Genomic DNA, 22,019 nt, shown 5'->3' with positions numbered 1-22,019 from the left:
TCAACACTGTGATTATTGTACTGTAAATGCTCTTATTCTGTCTAATATTGTACTCATTTTTATGTTTTTGTTGTGAAGCACCTTGGGCTGCAATTCTTGTATGAAAGGTCATATACAAATAAAGTTTATTATTATTATTATTATTATTATTATTATGGACTAATCGATTAAGGTTAAAGTGAGCATTTAAGGCACATTAGTATTCTGGTTATAAATGTGTTCCTAGGTATCCCAGTTATGTTTCGTGCATTTAAGTATCACACCTTGGTTTTAAAAACACAGATAGTAAGTAAGTTTTGAGAAACCTGAATATGTTGAGTTTTTTCAGGAGATAATTGATCAATCAAAAAGTATGATAAACAATTCAACAAATGTCAAGGGACACACATCTAATTTAGCTGAAGAAAGAACAGGCACACTGGCACCAGTGAACGGATTTAATTACAAAGAGGAACCCACAGTGACAAAACGAGAACAGCTACATACAGTAAGTAACTCTGATAGACCGTAACCATGAAAACTGCAACCACAGCCAGAGATAACAGAGTTGAGAGCAGGTAGCTTACCTTCCTGTCGACGTTCGTAACAAGGCAAACATACTGTACGTTTTGCAAAACAACCATCAATGCCAATCTTTCAGAGGCCATCTTGTCTTCTTTTGGAAAGATCTATGACAATTATAATTTATACGTCACTGACGGTGCATGCCAGAGAGGAAGGGGGGGAAATACAAACAAAAACAAACCTTACACAAATATATAAAAATATGCCATTAGATTCATATCGACAATTGAGGATCGTGGGTGCACTATTTACAGGAAAAAAAGGCAATATATACCAATATTTACAACAATAAAGACTTCTTTCACATACGGGCATGAGGAGGTTACTTACAAGTTTGCTAAGAGTTACAGTGATGATAGGACGAGTTTGATGTCATGGTGAAAATCAAGGGGAAATCCTCTGTTTCTTACACACCATGCTTCATTCTTGCAATCCTGGTCAAATTAGCATTGAGTTTTAGTTGATATCTAAGACGTGGTGTGTTTGTGTGCATGTCTGTAAAATGGAGAGTCTAAGTCAGTACACTGGGCTCAAAACATAGAAGCAACTGAAAATATAATTATTCGGTCATTATTTCTTATGAAACGTTTAAGTATATTCTCAAGGCAAATATTTACTTACTGAATCAGATGAATTGAAAGTTATTGACTCTAACCATGGCAGCGGTTTCCACCCAGGACACTAAGTAATTGATTCACAAAGTAATACACTAAAGATTCAGTGAAGTGAGGACCCACCATCGAGGGGCCGTGACCCTTTTTGGCTGCCCAACAGTTTTTCTTTTTTTTTAAAGATGGTACCAGCAGAGAAAGCACACAGATGTTCCTCTAAACACACCAAATGTTTCAATGTTTCACGGATGATATAGCATACTAACTCCATTCTTACATTGTTCTACAGCCAGCATAGATATACAGCGTGTTCATGGGTGACTTGGCAGCTCTTGGCACTGAGAACACAAATATAGATTTTGTTGTGAATCATACAGAAGATAAAAAAAAACATATCTGCTACCTTAATGTTAGAGGAAAAATGTCAAACTTTGGGAAAGAATCTTATTCACTTTTATGCTCACAGTATATACGAGAAGATTAATACCACTCTCAAGTTGGTTTTATTAAATGTGATGCTACAGTCAGCTGTCAGCTTAGCTTAGCTTAGCACAGAGACGGGAAACAAAAGAAAGCTAGCAAAGAAACATCCACCTACCAGCGCCTTTTAATTAATACATTATATCTTATTTGTTAAATGATTACAAAGACCAAAATGTACAAAGTACATGCTGTAGTGTTACACTTTTTATATGAAACCGACAAACAAGATATAATGTGATTTTTGAGCCTTAGAGCTTTACGTTTTTTTGTCACTTTGGACAAAGCAAGGCTAGCTGTTTCCCTCTGTTTCAAGTCTTCATGCTAAGCTCAGCTAACTGGCTTTTGGATGTAGTTTAAAATTTACAGTAGGCCTGTAGACTTGAGAGTGGAGTCGATCTTCTCGAACAGAGTCTCGACAAGAAACCAAATTGCAAATTTCCTTAAGTGTTGAACTATTCCTGTAACATTTGCTAAAACTCTTGAACTTTCCTCTGCTGTATTCTTCACACGCTCACACAAGCTAAATGTAATTTTGCTTCAATTATGGGCAAAAAAAAAAAAACTAGGTCCTTTTAATACTTTTCAACAGAATAATAGAGCACTGGAAGATGCACACACACACACACAGGCTTTTACACTCACAGAGGCAAAGCGCTCACTAGCTAGTTAGCAGCTATCACAATAACCAACCAATCCTCTTAACGGTTAGCTGCTTTCACAGCGGGAGAGTTAACATGTTGTAAATGCATTTGGGAGGTGGCTGAGGTGAAGTGCCCAGATGGTTGGCAAAGTGTAAGGAGGGTTTTTAGGATTGGATGGATCAAAGACAATCACCGCTTAAGACCCAAAGCCTGAGGCTAACGTTGAGTGTGTGCAAGGACATGTCAGAGTCACCCTTCACTTCCCTCAGACATCTGCTGTAGTAGTGCGAGTGAGAGCTGACCTTTCACTCTGTGTGTGTGTATATGTGTTTATTGGCTTAACTTTTAACCTTCTGAAGGCACTTTCAGGTGCTCAGCATTTGTCCTTCTGACCTACAATTTTGTCTCACAAACAAACCACATGCATCTCGTTCTCCAACAATCAATACTGAAATCAGTGTTTGTGCATTAGGGGTGAAACAATACATCTTAGCTATATTTCCTTTGACTAAAATGCCACAATAGGCAACGTGGCGCTGAAAAATAGTTGAAATATTAAAGTAAATATTTGCATTGGGCACCCACACAGGCAACTGAGTTACTTTGTCCTATATCGGTTCAAGATAAGGATTGAGCTGCGTTCAGAGACAATGACAAAATATACTTAGACTCTCTCCTTTCTGGATTTGTTTCTCTAAATGAATGGGGTCCTAGAACTCCGAAACAAGACTGATACACCCCAGCTGTGCATTTCTGTCTGCCCGAACCAAACTATTTCCATTTATCCATTCAGCTAATCAAGCCGGGGCCTCTTTGTTCTTCAACTCAAACACAAAAAGTGAAAGCTACATCTTCTATAAATTAAGTGCTGTAAAAGAAGGCGCTAAAATCAAAACCATAAATACTGTACATAACTATTGTTATCTGCTACCACAGCCTAGCGTCATAGAAGTCAGTAACATCAGCTCCTGATTTCCACTCAACACACTGAATTTTTATGGCAAAAGAAATCTTTTCACAACCCTTAATGTCAAAACTGCAACACATACAAGGCTTTGGCATAGTCATCTTAAGGAGGAATGTCTCCAATGCACTTTTGTTTCTACTCAACTCCAGTAGCGGGCGTTCTCTACGTTCATGTCATCTTAAACTGACATCAAAAAAGAAAAAACTAAATCGGATGCAAAGTGATAATCTGTGGATCACACACACATTTATGTTTTTCACAAATGCCTTTCGATTCAGTGGGTGAAGGCTGCGCATTAATGTGTCTGTGTGAATGTGTCTTGTTAGATACCCTTGCCACATATTGCACTTTAATGTTATTCACTCTCCCTCTTCAGGAGATAAGAGGAGATAAGAGGATTTTAGCAGTCTCACATCTATAAGCAATGATGGCAGAGTAGATGGTATTACAACCATTCTAGGACCAGACATGTCTATCTCAGATCTACGATGACAAGAATACTTTACTCCTTTAAAAGCTCACAAATGTCAACTGAACCCCTCTTTTAAGCTTGAGCTCTAGCTGCAGAAATGAATGCAAATTCAGAATATCCATCAAAATACAGTCTGTGATGTTATGTTTTACTTAGTTTCCATTTAAATATTTGTACATGAAATGCACCTCTGATCATCAGGAGGCATTTGTTTGCAGTTCAAGATCAAGTGATGATCGAGTAAAGGGTCAATGTCCAGGTCCAAAAACAAACAGAGAAAATGTCAAAGGACAAGTTCACATTTCAGTTGAATGTCCTCTTTCAACCTCCTGTGCGATGACATTCTTCAGTGTCCTCTTCTTTCAAGTTTCATTTTCCACCTCTCCGTCTTCCTTTGACTCCTTCAGACTTGTGTTTAAAGACACTTTTCTAGACAATATTCGTAGATGCAAAGAAACAAACGAAATACACACGCACAGACGCCACTCAGTGAGGAACAACACATACCATCAGAAACATTAGCACAGGAAAACTGTCTTTGAAGTGATCATATTCATTAGTAAGTCCAGGAGGGAGTTGACAGCCATATCATGCACATAGAGACTGGTGGACTGAGCAGAAGACCAAAACAAGAACACCAAAAAGTGAGGAGTCCGGTGGGGAAAAGGAGCTTGTGCACCGTTCTCAGCTTGAGGGAGGTTGGGGCGGGTTGTTCAAACCGGGGTTGATTGTCTCAGACCTTCCAAAGCAAAAGATGGTTGGTACTATCATCCCGTCCGACTGTTTCACTGCTATTGGTCAGTCTGAAATCCTCATAGCCGTCGCCGCCGGAAATTACTAGATGGTTGGTTTTTGAAGGGATGTGGGTAGAGGCTCTTCGACGAGCAGAGTCGCGCCTTTGGAGGTTTGCGTCAACCGTGCTGCCGCTCTGGGAATGGTTGCCTAGAAAACAGAGAGGAGGGATTAAAGGTCAAGGGAAGACACAACTGAAAATTAAACCTCAATTCAGTGGCTATTTGATTCTGCTGAAGAAGTAGACACGAGTGCACATAAAACATAACAACAATAACTACCTGTAGACTCAGTAGTCGCAGGAGGGAAGTTCATGTCAAACCCTTCCGGTAGTTCGATTGATGTCAGGAACCGAACGTGGCCCGTGTGTCCGTGAGCCGAGCCCATCGGCACCTGGGGAGATTTCAGTGTCCCAGCCCCGGTTCCCGAGCTCACCGCTGGGATCACCAGCGTCAGGACGACCCCTGTAACAAAATTAAAACGCCATCTTAAAATATGCTTTCATTTTTTTATCCAATAAACAATGATTAATATAAACTTCCAAAAATCTACCATTGCAAAAATAAACACTAAACATTTCGTATTGCCTGTAAAGCTGTTTGCATGTATTAGCAGCTTGTTTCCAGACCTTTGAATCCTGACCCAAATCCAATTTAATAATAATAAATACCAATGATTATTATTATTATTAATTATTAGGTTAATGTATTTTTGGATTTCTTACACTAAAAAGTGTGTTTTTACCTGCGCTGGTGCCGATCCACAGCAGATCCTTACATGCCAGCAATGCCGTGATTCTCAAACAGGCGGCTTTGTGCTGTCTGATGATCGCATCTGCACCTGAATGGAGAGAATGGGATGGAGATCAGGGGAGGAACAGTGGTGAGGGTGAAGGGAGGAGTAAATGTGAGAGACAGAGTAGAGAGAGAGTGAGTGAAGTGGCAATTAAAATGTAGGGAGCATAGAGAGGACATGGAAAACATTTTTAAATGGGAATTAAAGTGAGAAAAGGAGAGGGAAGAATTAAGAAAAAAGCTCCTGCATATGCGCTCCTTTGCTCATATTCCCTATGTGTTCTTACCTGCAAGCATCTTATGCACAGCAGGCGCCACGTCCACCTCTGTCAGGCTCTCCAAGGTCTGAGCGTGGTACAGTTTGACCTGCGCACTGCCCTGCAGAGCCAACCACACACCCTGACCGTACGCCACCATGCAGGTCACACACCGACTGCTGTCTGTGCCCACCTGGAACCAGTGCTGAGAGGGAGAGAAGACATGTCACACACACTGACTGCCTCGTCATTTATTCACACACACTTCCTTCCATCCTTCCACTTACCTCTTGTACCAGTGTAGTTGTGTTAATAATAAGGACTCTGTTCTGTGAGCCACACCACAGCTTTCCTCCCACAGGAACCATTTTGGTGACAGGGCTAGTGGGCGTGCCCAGAACTAACGTCTGAGAAGACTGAGGGTCCCAGAAACTTCCTGCAGATTGAGATTAAGGAGGCGTTTTACATAAAGCAAATATAAAACAGAAATAACTGTTATTAAAGTGGCTTTTAAGCAAAAAACAAAACAATACTTTTTATAATTAACTTGTCCTGACTTCCTTAAATGATGTATGGGATTATTATTATTATAACAGGTAACAGACAGGGTGCAGACTAGCATGGCTTTATGGCATAGCAGCAATTTGAACAAAATATTGCCGAGAGAAAAAGGTTTCAGCTACCTCAGAAACTAAATCAAAAAGAGCCAAAAACAAGCCAACTCGCTCCACACGCCCAGTTTACCTGCTTCTCTCTGATAGACGATCACCTCTCCATTGGCCAAGGACACAAACACTTTGTTGTCAAAATACCTGAAGGAAGAGGAATGTCAAAATGAAAAGGAACACAATTATAATGTACAAGTAAAGCATACAAGGAATGAGAAAGAAATTATAATTATACATAGATAAATATACAAAGATTTCATCTACACTTCACAAGAAAATATACACATAGCAGAAACAGTTGAGACCAATAGGAGACAAACCTGACTAAACAGATTAGAACCCAGCGGCTGCAAATAGCTTTCCATCTATTTTTCCTCCCAACTTCTCTAATGTTCCACTTTTTTATCGTCTAATACGGCATAAATTCCACTATTATGTTTAGTTTTTAAAGGTAAAGTCGAGGCCAAGAAGGTAACTCACAGTATGCAGAGGATGGAGGCTGAGTGTTGCATCTTCATGCTGTTCTTACGGTTACGGATGTTGTCAGAGGACTGGTACACATGGATGCTGTCAGAAACAGAATAATTACAGGAGATTAGGTGATGACATCAGTACACCAATAAGCAAAGAATATATTTCTATGTGAAAACAGAAAATAATGTGTGTGTGTGTGTGTGTGTGTGTGTGTGTGTGTGAGTCACACACACCATCCATCCTCTGTGCCCAGCCACACTGAGCTCTGGTAGGCCTCCGGGTCGATGCTGAGCAGGTCCTCCAGGCTGGCCCTGGTGAACGAGCCCCGGGAAGAGCGGCGCATGGCGCGGCCGTCCATGGGGCTCTCCGTGTGGCCGCGGCCTCCTCCGCCATCACCCAACATCCCCGAAGTTCCGTAGGAGCTTGTCACCGGGAACTCCTGCTCCTCCTCACTGCTGGTGGTCTCTGTTGCCATGTCCTTGGAGCCTGGGCCCTCGTCATCTTAGAGGAGGTAATGAGAGAGGATAAGCATAAAGAAAGTATGCAGTAAGTGTGTGTGTGTGTGTGTGTGTGTGTGTGTGTGTGTGTGTGTGTGTGTGTGTGTGTGTGTGTGTGTGTGTGTGTGTGTGTGTGTGTGTGTGTGTGTGTGCGTGCGTGTCACTCACTGCCATAGCTGGATGATATAGTGGAGTGACTGGCTTGACTCTTTAAAGTGGAAGAAGGGCTGGGTGAATCCTCGTCGTCAGTGTCATCGCTGTCAAAAGGAACAAGCTCCGCTCCGGTTCCTTAAACAATCAGTTGTTAATATGTAAAACTGCAGTGCATACTGGGAGAATACAAGTCAATGTTCATAAAAGATACTATTAGGACAAGATAAGATTATACTATAGCAGTTTACAACAGAGTTTGTTTCGAAGTCATTGTTTACATATCTGCTACTTTTATAATGCATTTATTATGTATGGTACTGTATCGTATTTTGTTGCTCATTAGCTAACTGAAATGTTATTAATGTGCACTGTCCCTGGTAAATAAATAAATACATAAATGTGTAAGAACTCTTACTGCTTGTCATGTAGTAAAACCTGTATGTAACTGACCTTTGGGTTGCTCCGTCACCTCCAGAGATGAATGAGAGATGGATATATGGAGCTGCTGCTGGGTGTGACCAGGTGCTCCGGTGGAGGACAGGGTGGGCTCTGATCCCCGCTCCCTACGAGGTACAGAGTCATTGGTCAATGGTACAGAATATAGATGAAGATGGAAACAGAGTCATTGAACCAGTCAGGAGCAAGTGAGTTTTTAATGCAAGTGTGTGTTTGTGTTTCTGTGTGTGTGTGTGTGTGTGTACTGACCTTCCCTTGAGTCCAGGTACTGCAGCAATACATATGATCCTCGCTGAGCAGACAGCAATACAGGCCTCAACTGTGGGCTCATCTTTGATGTTCAACAGACACACCTGGAAAGAAAAAACATCATCATCAGTCTGTTTTGTTCTCCCTCAGAAAGCCTGTGGAACTAGAAGGGCACACAGAGAGCGCAGACCTCCGCCAAGGCCACATGCCCTATCTCGCAATGCTAATGAAAGTGAAAAAGAATGTGTGTGTATCAGTCTCGTGATTTGGATCTGCTCCAAAATGTAACTGGTTCTTCCTTAGCCCATTCCACACCCTGCCACCAAGTTTCATGAAATACAGGTCAGCTGACAAACACAACAAACCGTACCGAAAACATAACGGAGAGGTACGCAGAGGTAGTAAAGTGATCCCCTCTTTAAGTATAAATGTTTATTGTCACCTTAAGTACTAATTGGTTTAATTACAGACACATTTAAGTATTTTCTCACCTGTCCCACGTATCCATCGCTGTTACACACCCACACCTCACAGCCACTGTCAGGACAGCTGTGGCTGGGAGAGGCACATGAAAACTGCAGACAAACAGCAATACATGAGTGGAGATGACATTTGCACATGTGTAGAGAGAGCTTGTCTACAGGTATGAACTGATGTAACTATACACAGATTATACAGCAGATACTTCCTGCTGCTCTCACCTGCATCCCACTGCGTGTCTTCATAATAGGAATGGCCTTCAGAAACTCTGGGTTCCACTGGTCCTTATTCATTGCTAAATGGATGACACATTGACAATTAGACCGCTTAAATAAAGTAGCTCTCGGTTTAATGAATGCTAGTGAGAATCATTAAAGATAAAATCATAATTACATCATTCAAATTCTAATTACTTAAACATATTTTTATCATTTTGTCTCAGGAAGCTGGAGCTCATTTAAGGTTCTTAATGCAGCTGAGCACAGATGTTGAAATTAAACCAATGCATCCACGTGCTGCTGCCTTTTTGTTTTTTACTGTACTCAACAAGCCACAGTACAGAAATGTATATATATATATATAATATAAATAACAGTAAATAATCTGATTATCACTGACCTAGCTTCTTCTTGGCGTCTTCAAAGGCCTGTTCAAAGTTGGACCGAATGTCAGGCGAGGTGAACTCGAAGACGAAGCTGCTCTCAGCGGAGGCCGTGGTGAACTCCAACTTTGTGGGCAGGAAGGTCATACTGAAGGCCAGAGACTGCTTCTCTGACAGCTCCCTGTGCACCGACGCCAGCAGATCCTTTATTACGTCGTCGAGGGACTGATGGAGACAACAAGAAGAATATTAGGAAGATGAGCCCAAACGTGAGATCATTGCAGCAAAATGTATCACCTCATGTCATGACCTGAGCACAACCAGTGGAACCTGAGAAACAAATGTCCATTTTGACTCCTTATTCTAAATACATCAGTCAATCAGGTCAGTAGCACTATAAATGATCTGGTTTATTACTTTTTGCTGTTAAATTCTGCTTAATATAGTTTTGTTTCTATGATTGTAATGTGAGTGTGTGTGTGTGTGTGTGTGTGTGTGTGTGTGTGTGTGTGTGTGTGTGTGTGTGTGTGTGTGTGTGTTGGCCCACAGTACCTGGTGTGGGAAGCTGAGGGTCTCAGATTGTTTGCTGATGTGACCCAGAGTGCTGAGATCCTCGTCTAATCGATTGATCATCTTCTGGATGCTCTCCTTGTTTGTTGCCTGAGTGGAGCCTGATGTAGAGAGTTATTTCAATTAAAGCATTAAAAGGACTGAACACCATCATAATAATGAAAAATAAACAAAACATCTTAAGGCAAAACGTGTCTTTATTCTTTTTAAGAAATAAATGATGAATAAATTAAATCATTTAGTTCACAGCCGTATTAGACGTTTGGCGCCTTACTTTTCACCACCTCCACATCCTCCAGGGGAAGCTTCCACAGGAACTTGTATTTACTGGACGTATCAATCATACTCGCAGCAGAGTATCTGAGAGAGAAGAAGAGACAGAAATATTAAGACCATTTTTAAACACTGTAGAAAACATGGCCTGTTGTACAACACAAGGGGGCGGTGTGGTTTGGAAACTGCATTATGATAGTGTGTGTGTGTGTGTGTGTGTGTGTGTGTGTGTGTGTGTGTGTGTGTGTGTGTGTGTGTGTGTGTGTGTGTGTGTGTGTGTGTGTGTGTGTGTGTGTGTGTCACATACAGGCTCATGGAGCTGCGTCTTAATGAGCCAGACTTCCTCTTGAGAGTGGTGCAGATGATCAGATCACTGAAGAGGAAGAGAGAACGATCTTTCTTCCCACCGACTGTCTTCTACAGAGAGAAGAAGGAGAAAAGGAAGAGCTCAGAACTTGACTTATTTTCCAAGACATGGCACAAATTCAGAAACCTTACTATACTACAAACATTTGTCAATTCAGAAAGTATTTCTTACCGCCTCCATGACCATTTCCTGTCTCAAGAACTTCCTTTCGGGGTTCAGAATCTAACAGAAACACACACATACAGAGAGGTGGTCATGACTTCATACCATAATGATAACTGTAAACTGTTAAACACTGGGAAACACCGCAAAAACCTTTTAGACTTCAAATGTAAGACGGACAAAACAAGCAATGAGAGAGCATAATTAAGATCGTCATTTTACTATTTTCTACAGCCCTGAAGTTAACAGTTTAAAGAGGCAAAGTAAACAGAGGTTTATCTTTGCAGTAATAAATATCTCACATGTTCAACTCCCTCTATGTGCGCCTCGATCTCCTGGATGACCCTGGCTTCTCTCTCGGCCTCCTCAGCGGAGCGACGGCCCTTATTGATCTTCTCGGCCAATCGCTTGATGTCCCTCTGGGCGTCCAGTAAGTATGGGTGGTCCGGGTGATCCTCTGGGGTGTGTTTGAGCAGGTCCTTGAACAAAACAACGCAAACACAAATATATCAATCTCCCTTTACATGAGCTCGTTGTCATTAAACACAGAATGATGCGACTTGCAGTATACAAAAAGGATATATTTCACCTTCACCAGCAGCTCATATCGAGGAATCCTCTGGACTGGTTTAATCATCAGATCACCCAGAGCCTGTTTCTCCTTGTTCTCACGCATGTTTTGCTGTTGGGGTGAAGGAAAGAGACAGAGGATGGATTTAAGAGAGGACGAAAGACTAAAGGAAGCCCAAGTAACAAGATGATTGTCTCTAAAAATCCGGTCTGAGTTGAACTTCATGTCTCCACCACAAGATGGCGAAGAGGTTCCACTGTAAAAAACCCCGACTGGCATGGAGCTCTCTGTGGTTTAGAACTGAGAACTGGAAAAGGACATGAAAGGTCTTTGTGGTGCCTGATTACATTTTTGCTTCTGAGCTCTTGTCTGTGCAGCCAACTTGTGCTGTTTCCCCCCCCCCCCCCACCCCATACATTTATTTCTAGTGGCACACCACAGCAGCAAAGTGTACAACAGCGGTCTACCAAATTTAACTGGAAATATTGCTGGGTTTTTAAGACGAATTATCTGGTTGAATTAGTTTTAAAGAGATGGTTTGTAGAATATTTTTACAGGCAATATTTTGTCCTTACTTACAGTTCCAGACCCAGAAAGAGAAAAAAACAACTATATTTACTGAAAGAGAAAAATCCATTTCAGTAATATCTGGCATTGTGAAAACATTTAAGATCCTCCAGATGTCCTGAGCAGAGGAAGAAAAACAGTCCAACACTCACCTCCAGAAACTTGTGAAACGCTGGCTTGGCCTCCTTGGCAATCCTCACAGCATCTTTGGCATTGAGAAAGTTGTCGATGTACGCTGAATACATATTAGCTAGAGTCTCTTTGGAGAACTGGAGAAAAAAGAAGAAGAAGAGGACATTTAAGTTACATGTTTGTACATCTCTCTATGAAATGTATATATACAAAGTAAGACATGCTATGATTTGAGTATTTATTTATTTGGCTACTTTTCATGGACTAGACAATTAATCAAAAAATAATAATACAAACTTGTTTAAAATAGCATTCTCATTCAAAAACATCCTTCACCGATTCTAAGATGAATATTTCCGAGGTACATTTGGTTAAAATAATTAATTTAATTATATGTTACAGCTAACATTTAGTACATGTTGTATTTGTCACTGGGCAATTAAATCATAATAACAGCAAAAGAGAGCTGGAATCGGAGAGGTGCAAGTGGTTTTCAATTTGTTTTTGCTGACGTTAGAAAATAATTGAAGTACTTTTACTTCCTCAAACATACACATAAACACACACACACACACACACACACAGGTGATTCAACGTGACCTGCTTTCTTCACAAATAGAAGGCAGGAGACAGAGAGAGACTGAAAGTTATATAAAAGAAGAGGGGGTGAGAAGGTGTTAACAGGTGTAATGCACAATGTGTATAGAACGTCAGCTTTCTACCCTTTCATAAAATGACCTGACACCTTTCTGTTCCGCCCTGCATTTCTCTTTTTCATGCATCTCCCAGAGAGAGAGAGAGAGGAGACGGAGGAGAGAGAGAGAAAGAAGAGACAGGAAGAGAGAGAGAGACAGAAGAGATAGAGAGAGAGAGAGAGAGAGAGAAGGAGAAGAGAGAGAGAGAGAAAGAGAGAGAGAGAGACAGAAAGAGAGAGAGAGATAGGAGAGAGATATAGATAGATAGAGATACGATAATAGGATATAGACAGATAACCAGAAGAGAAGGCGACAGAGACAGAACAGACAGAGACAGCAACAGAAGATAGAGAGAAAGAGAAGAACAAGACATACGACAGAGAACAGAGAGAGAGAGAGAGAGAGAGAAGAAAGAGAAGAAAAGAGATAGAGAGAGAGAGAGAGAGAAGAGAGAGAGAGAAAAAGACAGAGAGATAAGAGAGAGAGAGAGAGAGAGACATTACATTTAAGGCAAAGATTATACAGCGGCTGCTAGAAAGCAATCACCAAAAATAATGTAGGTAACTTAAAATAAAATAAATATAATTATAAATATAGAATGCATATATGTTAAGGAGGGAGAGAATCTGTCCTGATACCTTTTGTCATAACGGGGCACAGAAAGAGGAGAAAGAGGACAGAATTAGGATTTATCTGTGTCTAAAAACACAAACAAGCACTTAGTTAGTGATGGGGAAATCCATTGTAATGAAATCTTACACTAATTTACATTTACTGCTTTTCGTGAGACAAAGCTAGCATTTCCCACAAACCATTAAGCAATGACAGCATTTCTGCACAATATTGTCCGACTTTAAACAGCAATCCGCCGGTGAAAAAAAACTCTGCCCCGTGTGAGGCTCGAACTCACGACCTTCAGATTATGAGACTGACGCGCTGCCTACTGCGCCAACGAGGCCTGAAACTCTCATCAGCTGCTTGATGTTTAAGAGCTGCAGCAGAGAGACACGGAGGGTGGGGGAGGGGAGGGAGGCTCAGACTGCGCAGTGTGGAGGATCTGCAACGGCTTCAACTAAACGGAAACAATCCTCAATTCTAGCTTTTCTTCTTGAAAATATCCCATTATGTCTTTCCCTTTGTATATTCTACTTGTATCGCTTTAAATGAATCTGTGGTTTTATCACATCGACTTTTTTAGTGCAGCACATTTTTCTCAAACTTCTTCATCTGCTTGTAATTCAGATGACGCGGTTTCCCGCATTTCCCGCATTGTCCTTGTGAGACAGTTCGTGTCTCCAATGAGTTTGTGAAACGGTTTTCATTCAAGCTGAAGAGGAATAACAATAGCATTAACATAGCAAGAGAGTGAGGGTTTTTTCACACTCAATAAAAAACAAAAGCTGTAGCCACACTGCATTGTGGGCTATTGTAACAGGGATAGTGCCTCTCCTACTATGCATTTCTGACTTCATGTAAACTGTTAGCCTTCATTCTCAAATACTGAAAACTGACATTTAGCCTCACACTGATGTTTCAGAGCACTGTTTTTCAAAGTCTAAGTTGAGAGCCACCCTCGGGTCATGGGAAACTTTAAATGGGTCGCCAAGAGGTCACCGGGAAAACAAGAAATGTAACCAGTGTTGCCAACTCTGCTGTCAATAATGCTTTTTATTCATTCAAGCTTTAGAGAGAAAAATACATTTCACAGTATATGTACACGTTGCTTTACTGCTGCACCAGTAAATAAAAATCCAAATAAGTATATACCTGTTAGTATTTGTTTTAGAAGATACTTGCAACTTCATTTGAATTCACTTCTTTTATTTTTTTTAACACTAACTAAGAACAAAGTGAAGCCTGAAAGTTCAACCCAGTCTGCCATCAATCCTGATCTTATCTTGCGAGGATAATAAAAACAAATATTCAATGGAACAATAACATTGTCCAAGAGAAGCAAAGTGCATTGCATCTTCTGAGCTGAATGAGTTGTACTTTTAGGGGCTGATCATTAGTTACGGTTTAATCTAGCTAGAGGTTGCACTACTATAATTCATAATGTTGCATTATAACAAAGTTTAAGATTTCACAGGTCTCTCTCACACACCACCGGCCTTGCACCAACAGATGCTATTGAGAGTAGTAAACAGATTTCTGCTACTGTCAGAGGTTAACTACCTCACACACTCACCCTACATGTCACGTACACAAGCTAATAATGCTAACATATGCTGAATACATTCCAACAGCACAAAGAAGAGATCCCTATGAAGCACTAAATTCACTTGGTTACAGTTAGCTTTCCACATTAACCAGTTTTTTTCAAGGCGTTTAAAAGGTAAACAGGTTTTCTAAATGGGTTTTCACCTGTGAGCATCTGCATGATAAAAGACTTAAGTCAGGGACAGTAATAGCGGAGCAGATCCTTGTATATGTAAAATAGCAATGAAAATGTGACTATTTGTAAAGTTCACATAAGAATAGCACATATGATTTCAGTAACACTTTCTATGACGCCCAGGACTATGACGCATTATAAATATACTTATAATGCTTTATAATCTGCTTATACAGTATATAATTATAGTTAAAAGCATTCATAATTAATCTTAGTGCTATTTTAGAATTAATCATAACACATTATGAAGCATTCAACAATAACTTATAAGTATCAAGTATCATAAACAAATAATTATTGTCTCTCACTTTTATTTTGGAAGGGTGTGTATTATAATTCCCAAAATTGTAATATTTTAATAAAAACAAATATATAATGCATTATTATCATTGTTATAATGCAATATGTTATTATAAGTTACTCTAAGTGGTCGTTGGGTGCTTTAAGTGAAATAATGAAATTCCTGAAGTTTAGGCACTACAAAAATATAATTAAATCTAAAATGTCTGTGAGTGACCTGCAATTAAGAAGTATTATGATACTTGACCTTAGATTATAAGGAATAACACATGTGTTTAAAATTCATTATAGACATGGGGGTCATGCTTTATATTTCTTATCAATAAAGATAGCAGGAGGACACTATCATCTCTACTCACTGATTGGATGAGGAGATGTCCGACGGTCTGCCTATCATGCCATTGGCTTACGCAGCCGGAAACTTGCTCCAGGAAGTACTCGTGGTGCTCCAGGATCTCCGGGATCTGGTAAAACATCTCGTCCACCAGCAGAGGGTCCACGATGGAGCCGCTGTCCGGCTGTTTGAGAGGGCGCATGTAGCCCTGAGGGGACAAACAAGCATTTAGTTCCAGAACATTTTAAATCATATTAAATATGTTTGATAAAAATGTCATCCTGTTTTTCTTCTGCAAATAATTGTATTCCCTTTTCTTTTCTTGGTTTTCAAGATAAATCAATACACAAAATAACAACAAGTCTTAGTTGCGCACGCACACACACACACACACACACACACACACACACAAAGTTGGAATGAAGAGGCATTTGAGATGTTTTCAAAGCAGCAGCAATTCAGCTTCCTTCAACAAATGTATCTCCAAAATATGTCACGTAAGAGTTCAGTAACATTATCACACAGGGACGGATCGGTTTGTAATGGAAGCGTTCTACTTCTTTTCAGATGTATCCACACATAGTTTGGTAAAGGCAGGGCTGTTTTTAACTAAAGAAAACTTGAGTGACTTCTTTGATAATGAAGCAAGTGCTTCTGAAAGGCCAAAGTATCTTCTCAAATATCATCGCAATTGTTCAAATGTTACATTATCTAAAAGGCAGTCCAATCTTGTAACACTGATTATGTCACACATTCATTCAAGTCCAATATTTGCTCTTCTTTAAGTCCTTCTTTGGTCTCCACTGAATCCTGAGGGAAATATCTGGCTCGTCGCTAACTGTGTCCGTGTGCAGTTTGGTCCTCAGCTACCTGGTATGTCTGGAAGCAACACTGATGAGAACGGTGAGAGTGAAACAGTGAAGTAAAGTTGTGGGCCTTCAAACCAAAACAAGGAGCTAAAAGAGGATGTCATCAGCCGATTAAATGGCCGTTAACAGTTAACACTAAAATTGTAACGCTTCAGACGGGGCAAAATTGTGTAACTGCACCTGTGAAACAATCACACTTTTAAACACCTGGTTGATTTGTGAATTGAATGAATGGATGAAAGTCTGGTACTTGTTTGACCCATTCATCCACCCCAACCTCCTCCGTACGCAAACTTTGTCACTCTTTATAATACATCTTCAACTTCCTGCCCGTCATACTTACTACGGCCACTAGAGGTCGCCACCTAACAATTTAGAACCTCCCTGCTGTGATCCAGTTTACCAATAGATGATAACGGCCTATTGAGCCAATTAGGTTCTCAAATCTACGCTCCCAATGACAACTGATGGCGGCCATTTAATGAGCTGATAACATTTGAAGCGGAGTGTTCACCGAAACCTCCAGTAGTCCCCCAAAAAAGAAACTGCCAAGAGTCAGATTTCAACTTTGGACATCCCCGCCGTAGTGCAGTCTCAGCTGAACCACATCTCACTCTCACTGCAGTCACCGTGGTAACACTTACTTTCCCTGTGTCGCCATGGGAACACAGGATTATTCACTTTGTGGCCACACACAAAAACTCATGCATGGGGAGAAGTGCAGAAATGTCATAGACACACATTTCACACAGATGTATGCAAGCCCACACAGTGCGCCCACACACAGTGAATGGTGACAGGTTATACAACAGGTAGGTGTGTGTGTGTGTGTGTGTGTGTGTGTGTGAGGAAGAGAGAGAGGGATGCAGCTATAATTTGGGGTAAAGGTTAGTTAGCGTTTCAAAGAGATAAGTGTAGGATATAGGTGTGTGAGGACAGATACTGCTGATGACAGTGAGATGTGGGTTAGCAGATTAGCCTGATAGGATGAATAACAATAAGTGGATTACATAACACCATTGTTACCTACATTTGTTATTCACATCCTCAGCAATCTGTGAATCCACAACGTTGTGTTGGTTTCTCTCTGTGTGCGTGCAACGACACTCTCTTATTAGACCAGAAATGTAAGAACTGTGAATGTGCTCACCTGTGTGTGTAGTTTCTGTGAGTGAGTGTTACCTGGATGAGACTGCGTAGTGACTCCACATATGACTGTTCTGTGTCCACGAGGGTCATCATCACATGTTTCCTCATGTCCTGTAAAAACAGAAGAAGAAGGTTCATCATCAATGCATTTGGATTTTTCTTCTTCACATAATTATACCATCAATAGTGATCTATAAGAACATTCTACCAGAGGACACAACATGTGGACTTTTTTACAGACACAGCACCCAAACACTGACATGTACATATCTGTATCTCAAATGTAATTCAAAATGTTAATAAGTCTTAATGGATAAGAAGCACATCACATAATAACCCTGTTTCTAATCCTATCGGGAACGTTTGTTTCATGTCACACTCATAGCACCCATTAAAAGTCACAAGGACAGAACGTTTCATTTAAAGACACTTCTCAAGATTTATTGAGAAAATAAGGAACCAGGGTCACATCATTACCGGTGAAACCTAACCTTTGTGTCACACTAAAGGAGAACAACCTCGTTATGATCTGTGAGAGTGTTGAGTGTTGGACCTTTCAGGGTTTCATGTTTAAATAGCGGCAGCCATGATTCCCTTCATAATGTGGGACTCTGATGTGTCTTACAACTGCTGTATTGGGCTTGCTAAGTAATGTTTAAAACACAAACACACACACACACACACACACACACACTATTATAGCCTTTTTTTTGTTTTTTTTCCATTCATTATTGCCTTTTCTTAAGGATCTTATAGAAGCAAGTAAACACTGTGTACTTTTCTGACTTTTTCTTTCTTCTACTTTAAGTTCCTAGAACTTTTTGATGGAAAATGTTATGCCATTCATATCTTATAACACACACACACACACACACACACACACACACACACACACACACACACACACACACACACACACACGGTTTGTGCTACAAAAGCGTCGGGAGAATAACAAGGGGAGTATAAAGATCATGGAACAAGTCAGACCTATTATCTCAGGGGTCTCAGGGGACACTCCCAAAATATTCTGGTACTGAACATGACTTATAAATATCAGACGTAGCCACAGGCAGAACCCTTTCGTCCATATGTACACACGCACACACACGGTTTGTGCTACAAAAGTGTCGGGAGAATAACAAGGGGAGTATAAAGATCATGGAACAAGTCAGACCTATTATCTCAGGGGTCTCAGGGGACACTCCCAAAATATTCTGGTACTGAACATGACTTATAAATATCAGACGTAGCCACAGGCAGAACCCTTTCGTCCATATGTACACACACACACACACACACACACACACACACACACACACACACACACACACACACACACACACACACACACACACACACACACACTTCTCTGCCAGCCCCACTGTGCCCTATAAATAACTGTAACAATAACTTCCCAGAAAGGCCATGTTTAGTGTTTGACATCTGAAGGGATCCCAGGGGCGCTGTGGGGTACCACCTGAAGGGTGGTGTGTGTGGATGCTGGAGTGTGGGTCATTGATTGTGTGCGTGAGACAGAGAGTACGCGGAGGTAATTTTGAGTGGAAAACTTGCCTTCTAAAATGAGAGAAAAGCATTAATTGTTGATTCGTGAATGTTAAGTTCAGTGACTCACGTCTTTTTCAAATATTGTTTCCTAAGCTCAACACTGTTTGCTTCTTCACACAGTGAAAGATTCAGTCCAAGACTACTCACACAACACAATGGAGTGGAAGGAATAAATACAGGGCTAAACATGGCTCCAGAGGGAAATGCAATACCGCAGTAATTATCTATACTACCCAATTACCCTCCAAACATCTATTCAAAATACATCTTGGTACACTCCCCTGATACAGTAAGCAGCAGCCCTGCCGAAGTGTTCTGCATCCCAGTTTCTCAAGTGTTATATAATGTGACTGGTTTGTAAAAGTTGTGATAGTATTTGTTTTCTGTTGGTTATTTATATTGATGGCTTTGTATGTACCTCTTTCTGATATCTTCAAATTGCTTGTTTTCTAACCAGCAGCCTAAAATCAAAAAACTATTAATTTACAAGTATATAAAATAGAAAGATGGAGCGCAGCTGCATTGCTGGACAGTAACAGTACTGTATGTAATTGGTATGCTATGTAAGAAATACTACAAACTGTATTTACGTAGTGTACAGTATTTGTAGTAAAAGCTGGATTTCGCTCAACTGCATGTGATAGATGCTGTTTCTGTCACACACACACACACACACACGCTTCTGAACAGATGTGTTTTTATACAAACTAAACCTAACTTTGGACGATCAGATGAATGTAGATCTACTCTCTCTTCCTCACGACTGCTGAAACATTTTTTAGATTTCAACCTGACAAAGACAAACAACATCGACTGCTTTCACTACAATTGGGCAAATAAGCACACTGCTGGGAACAGGAGGACGGGAAATAACACATGTATGCGTGTGACAATGAGGTACAACAAGAGGGGAAATGTTCCTCTGAACTTGGTGGAATAATGCTAGGAATGCTAGTTTAATCTTGCTAGCAGGGTTACCATAGGAACCCCAGCTAAGAGGCTGAATGGTCACAGTGGCGCTGAAGTCAAAGACGGCGTTAGTTCAGTCTCACAGAGTTCAACTGCATCAACTAAAACAGTCACACACTGTAACTGTGGTATTGTGATGAGACAGGATGAGTCACTGTTTGCAAAAAATGATGAGTCAGGTTGAAAACTGGTCAAATTGTTGGTTGTTGCCAGGCCAAAACTTTAGCCACATTATCTAAACCACTTTATTTGGAAGTAACATTTCAGATGCCCTTTACTTTTGCACTTGCAATGTTACTTCCAAATAAAGTGGTTTAGATAATGTAAGTACTGTACGGCCACAGTTGAACCAGACAGGGTTCCCGCACCTTTTTAAAACATCAAATTCAAGGACATCCTTTCTCTTAATATCAATTCTCTTAATTTTAAGGACCCGATACGGCATCGTTTGAAACCCCAATCAAGGTTAATTACCGTCACATTTTTCCGAGGCAACTGCCGGAGACACGCGTGAAGACGGAACGAAGCCTATTTACTAACGATAAGTAAAACAATATATGAAAAATAACTTTCATTTCTATTCTCGCACAAAATAGATACATTCAAACAGTTTTAATGACCCATGGTTTAGTTATTAAAAAAAAATTCAAGGCCTTGATTAGTTCGCCTCAAAATCACAAACAATCAAGGTTTCAAGGACCCGTGGGAACCATAACCAGGAAGTTGGTCTCTAAACCATAATGGATGTTTACAACTGACAGTTTGGGTAATAACTTTACTGTTTGCCTGTATGATCACCTGACTGCTTGTTTCTTCCACATCAGTCTGACTAACCTGGGGTTTTGTTAAACAACTTGTATGATCACCTGACTGCTTGTTTCATCAATGGTATAATAATAACTGATGAAAAGTTATGGATAAAACTACTAAAACAAAAGCCAGGAATTATCTTCTTTTTTTTATTATTAAAAAAGTGTTGGGAGGGAGTGACGCTGCCACAGGTGTAAGAGCAGAATAACGAGCAGAAGCACAGGTGTAACTAATAACATTAACGATAGCTCCACTACACTTAAGTGTCCTAGTTGGCCATGAAAACGAAACAGCTACGTAAAATTCAGCCATCATGATTATAATAAATCACATCTGTACTTTATTTCTAATTTATAAGGGATATTTATTATTACTTCACTATGTTGAATCAAAGATCTCTGCAGTGAAAAGGGCTCTTCATCTGTCCCGCTATGCAAGAAGATCGGATCCAGCTTCTTTTTATGGCTGTATATACATATGTATATACAGTCCAAAATGGACACGCACACTGTTTTGTTTATACTGCATTAGGCGTCTGCATACACTGGCATGTACCGCACAATGTATGAACACTCAGACTCTAGTAGACACATGGGACTAATAGCCCATTTGAATAAACACTAGAACAAGAAAGAAATAACTTTGATACTCAGAGCCTCGACAACTGAACTCGTCTGAGTAACGATGAATACTGGCTTCATGAGCGTCTGCTTCAGTTCCCCTGAGCAGCCGCTAATCATCCTCCACACCAGTGAGTCAGAAGAAGATGTCGGACATGGGACAGCTACCCTTTCACTGTGCGAAAGATGGGAGGATATGGGGGAAAATGTCATGAATTTGTAAAAGTCTGTTTGTTTTGCTTATAACAAAGACATGCACTGAGCTGTGGTAAGTGTTAGAGAAACAGTTAAAACCCACTAAAGCTTAATGATCCCCTGCTGACATAATCTATTCATTTTAATCTGCATGTCATACACTACTTATTATGTGACTGTTTTGGGACGTGTATCTCCTGTGTGCATACATTTGTTCTCAGTTAACTTTAGATTACTTTACTTGCATACAATATAACACATAATACACGCTTTGGCTTAAACATATTTGTAAAATAACTAATATGTTATGCTTGTA

The 22,019-nt window shown here is 40.3% G+C and overlaps 1 protein-coding gene and 1 non-coding gene across 2 annotated transcripts in view; both read right to left on the bottom strand.

Moving 5' to 3' along the window:
- Positions 1 to 423: 423 nt before the first annotated feature.
- The window catches only part of arhgef17 (Rho guanine nucleotide exchange factor (GEF) 17), a 55,433-nt gene continuing 33,837 nt past the window's right edge, over positions 424 to 22,019 (bottom strand). The window contains exons 2-24 of the mRNA XM_029446775.1: positions 17,577 to 17,654; positions 15,551 to 15,733; positions 11,822 to 11,938; positions 11,121 to 11,213; positions 10,834 to 11,010; positions 10,541 to 10,591; positions 10,310 to 10,419; positions 10,004 to 10,089; positions 9,712 to 9,830; positions 9,177 to 9,384; positions 8,780 to 8,853; positions 8,570 to 8,653; positions 8,079 to 8,182; positions 7,824 to 7,936; positions 7,389 to 7,508; positions 6,957 to 7,224; positions 6,730 to 6,816; positions 6,326 to 6,393; positions 5,869 to 6,017; positions 5,612 to 5,786; positions 5,275 to 5,370; positions 4,812 to 4,994; positions 424 to 4,680 (exon numbers count right to left, since the gene is read on the bottom strand). Of these exons, the coding sequence (XP_029302635.1) occupies positions 4,472 to 4,680; positions 4,812 to 4,994; positions 5,275 to 5,370; positions 5,612 to 5,786; positions 5,869 to 6,017; positions 6,326 to 6,393; positions 6,730 to 6,816; positions 6,957 to 7,224; positions 7,389 to 7,508; positions 7,824 to 7,936; positions 8,079 to 8,182; positions 8,570 to 8,653; positions 8,780 to 8,853; positions 9,177 to 9,384; positions 9,712 to 9,830; positions 10,004 to 10,089; positions 10,310 to 10,419; positions 10,541 to 10,591; positions 10,834 to 11,010; positions 11,121 to 11,213; positions 11,822 to 11,938; positions 15,551 to 15,733; positions 17,577 to 17,654 (2,952 nt within the window). The 3' untranslated portion in view covers positions 424 to 4,471. The remainder of the gene's footprint in view (positions 4,681 to 4,811; positions 4,995 to 5,274; positions 5,371 to 5,611; positions 5,787 to 5,868; positions 6,018 to 6,325; positions 6,394 to 6,729; positions 6,817 to 6,956; positions 7,225 to 7,388; positions 7,509 to 7,823; positions 7,937 to 8,078; positions 8,183 to 8,569; positions 8,654 to 8,779; positions 8,854 to 9,176; positions 9,385 to 9,711; positions 9,831 to 10,003; positions 10,090 to 10,309; positions 10,420 to 10,540; positions 10,592 to 10,833; positions 11,011 to 11,120; positions 11,214 to 11,821; positions 11,939 to 15,550; positions 15,734 to 17,576; positions 17,655 to 22,019) is intronic.
- On the bottom strand, positions 13,382 to 13,454 carry trnam-cau (transfer RNA methionine (anticodon CAU)). The gene has a single exon. It is a non-coding gene; the product is annotated as a tRNA-Met (tRNA).

The sequence above is a fragment of the Cottoperca gobio genome, chromosome 13 (assembly GCF_900634415.1).
Source record: "Cottoperca gobio chromosome 13, fCotGob3.1, whole genome shotgun sequence".
Taxonomy (NCBI): domain Eukaryota; kingdom Metazoa; phylum Chordata; class Actinopteri; order Perciformes; family Bovichtidae; genus Cottoperca; species Cottoperca gobio.
Note: the sequence above shows the minus strand (reverse complement) of the source record. Positions and strands in the feature narration are given on the sequence as shown.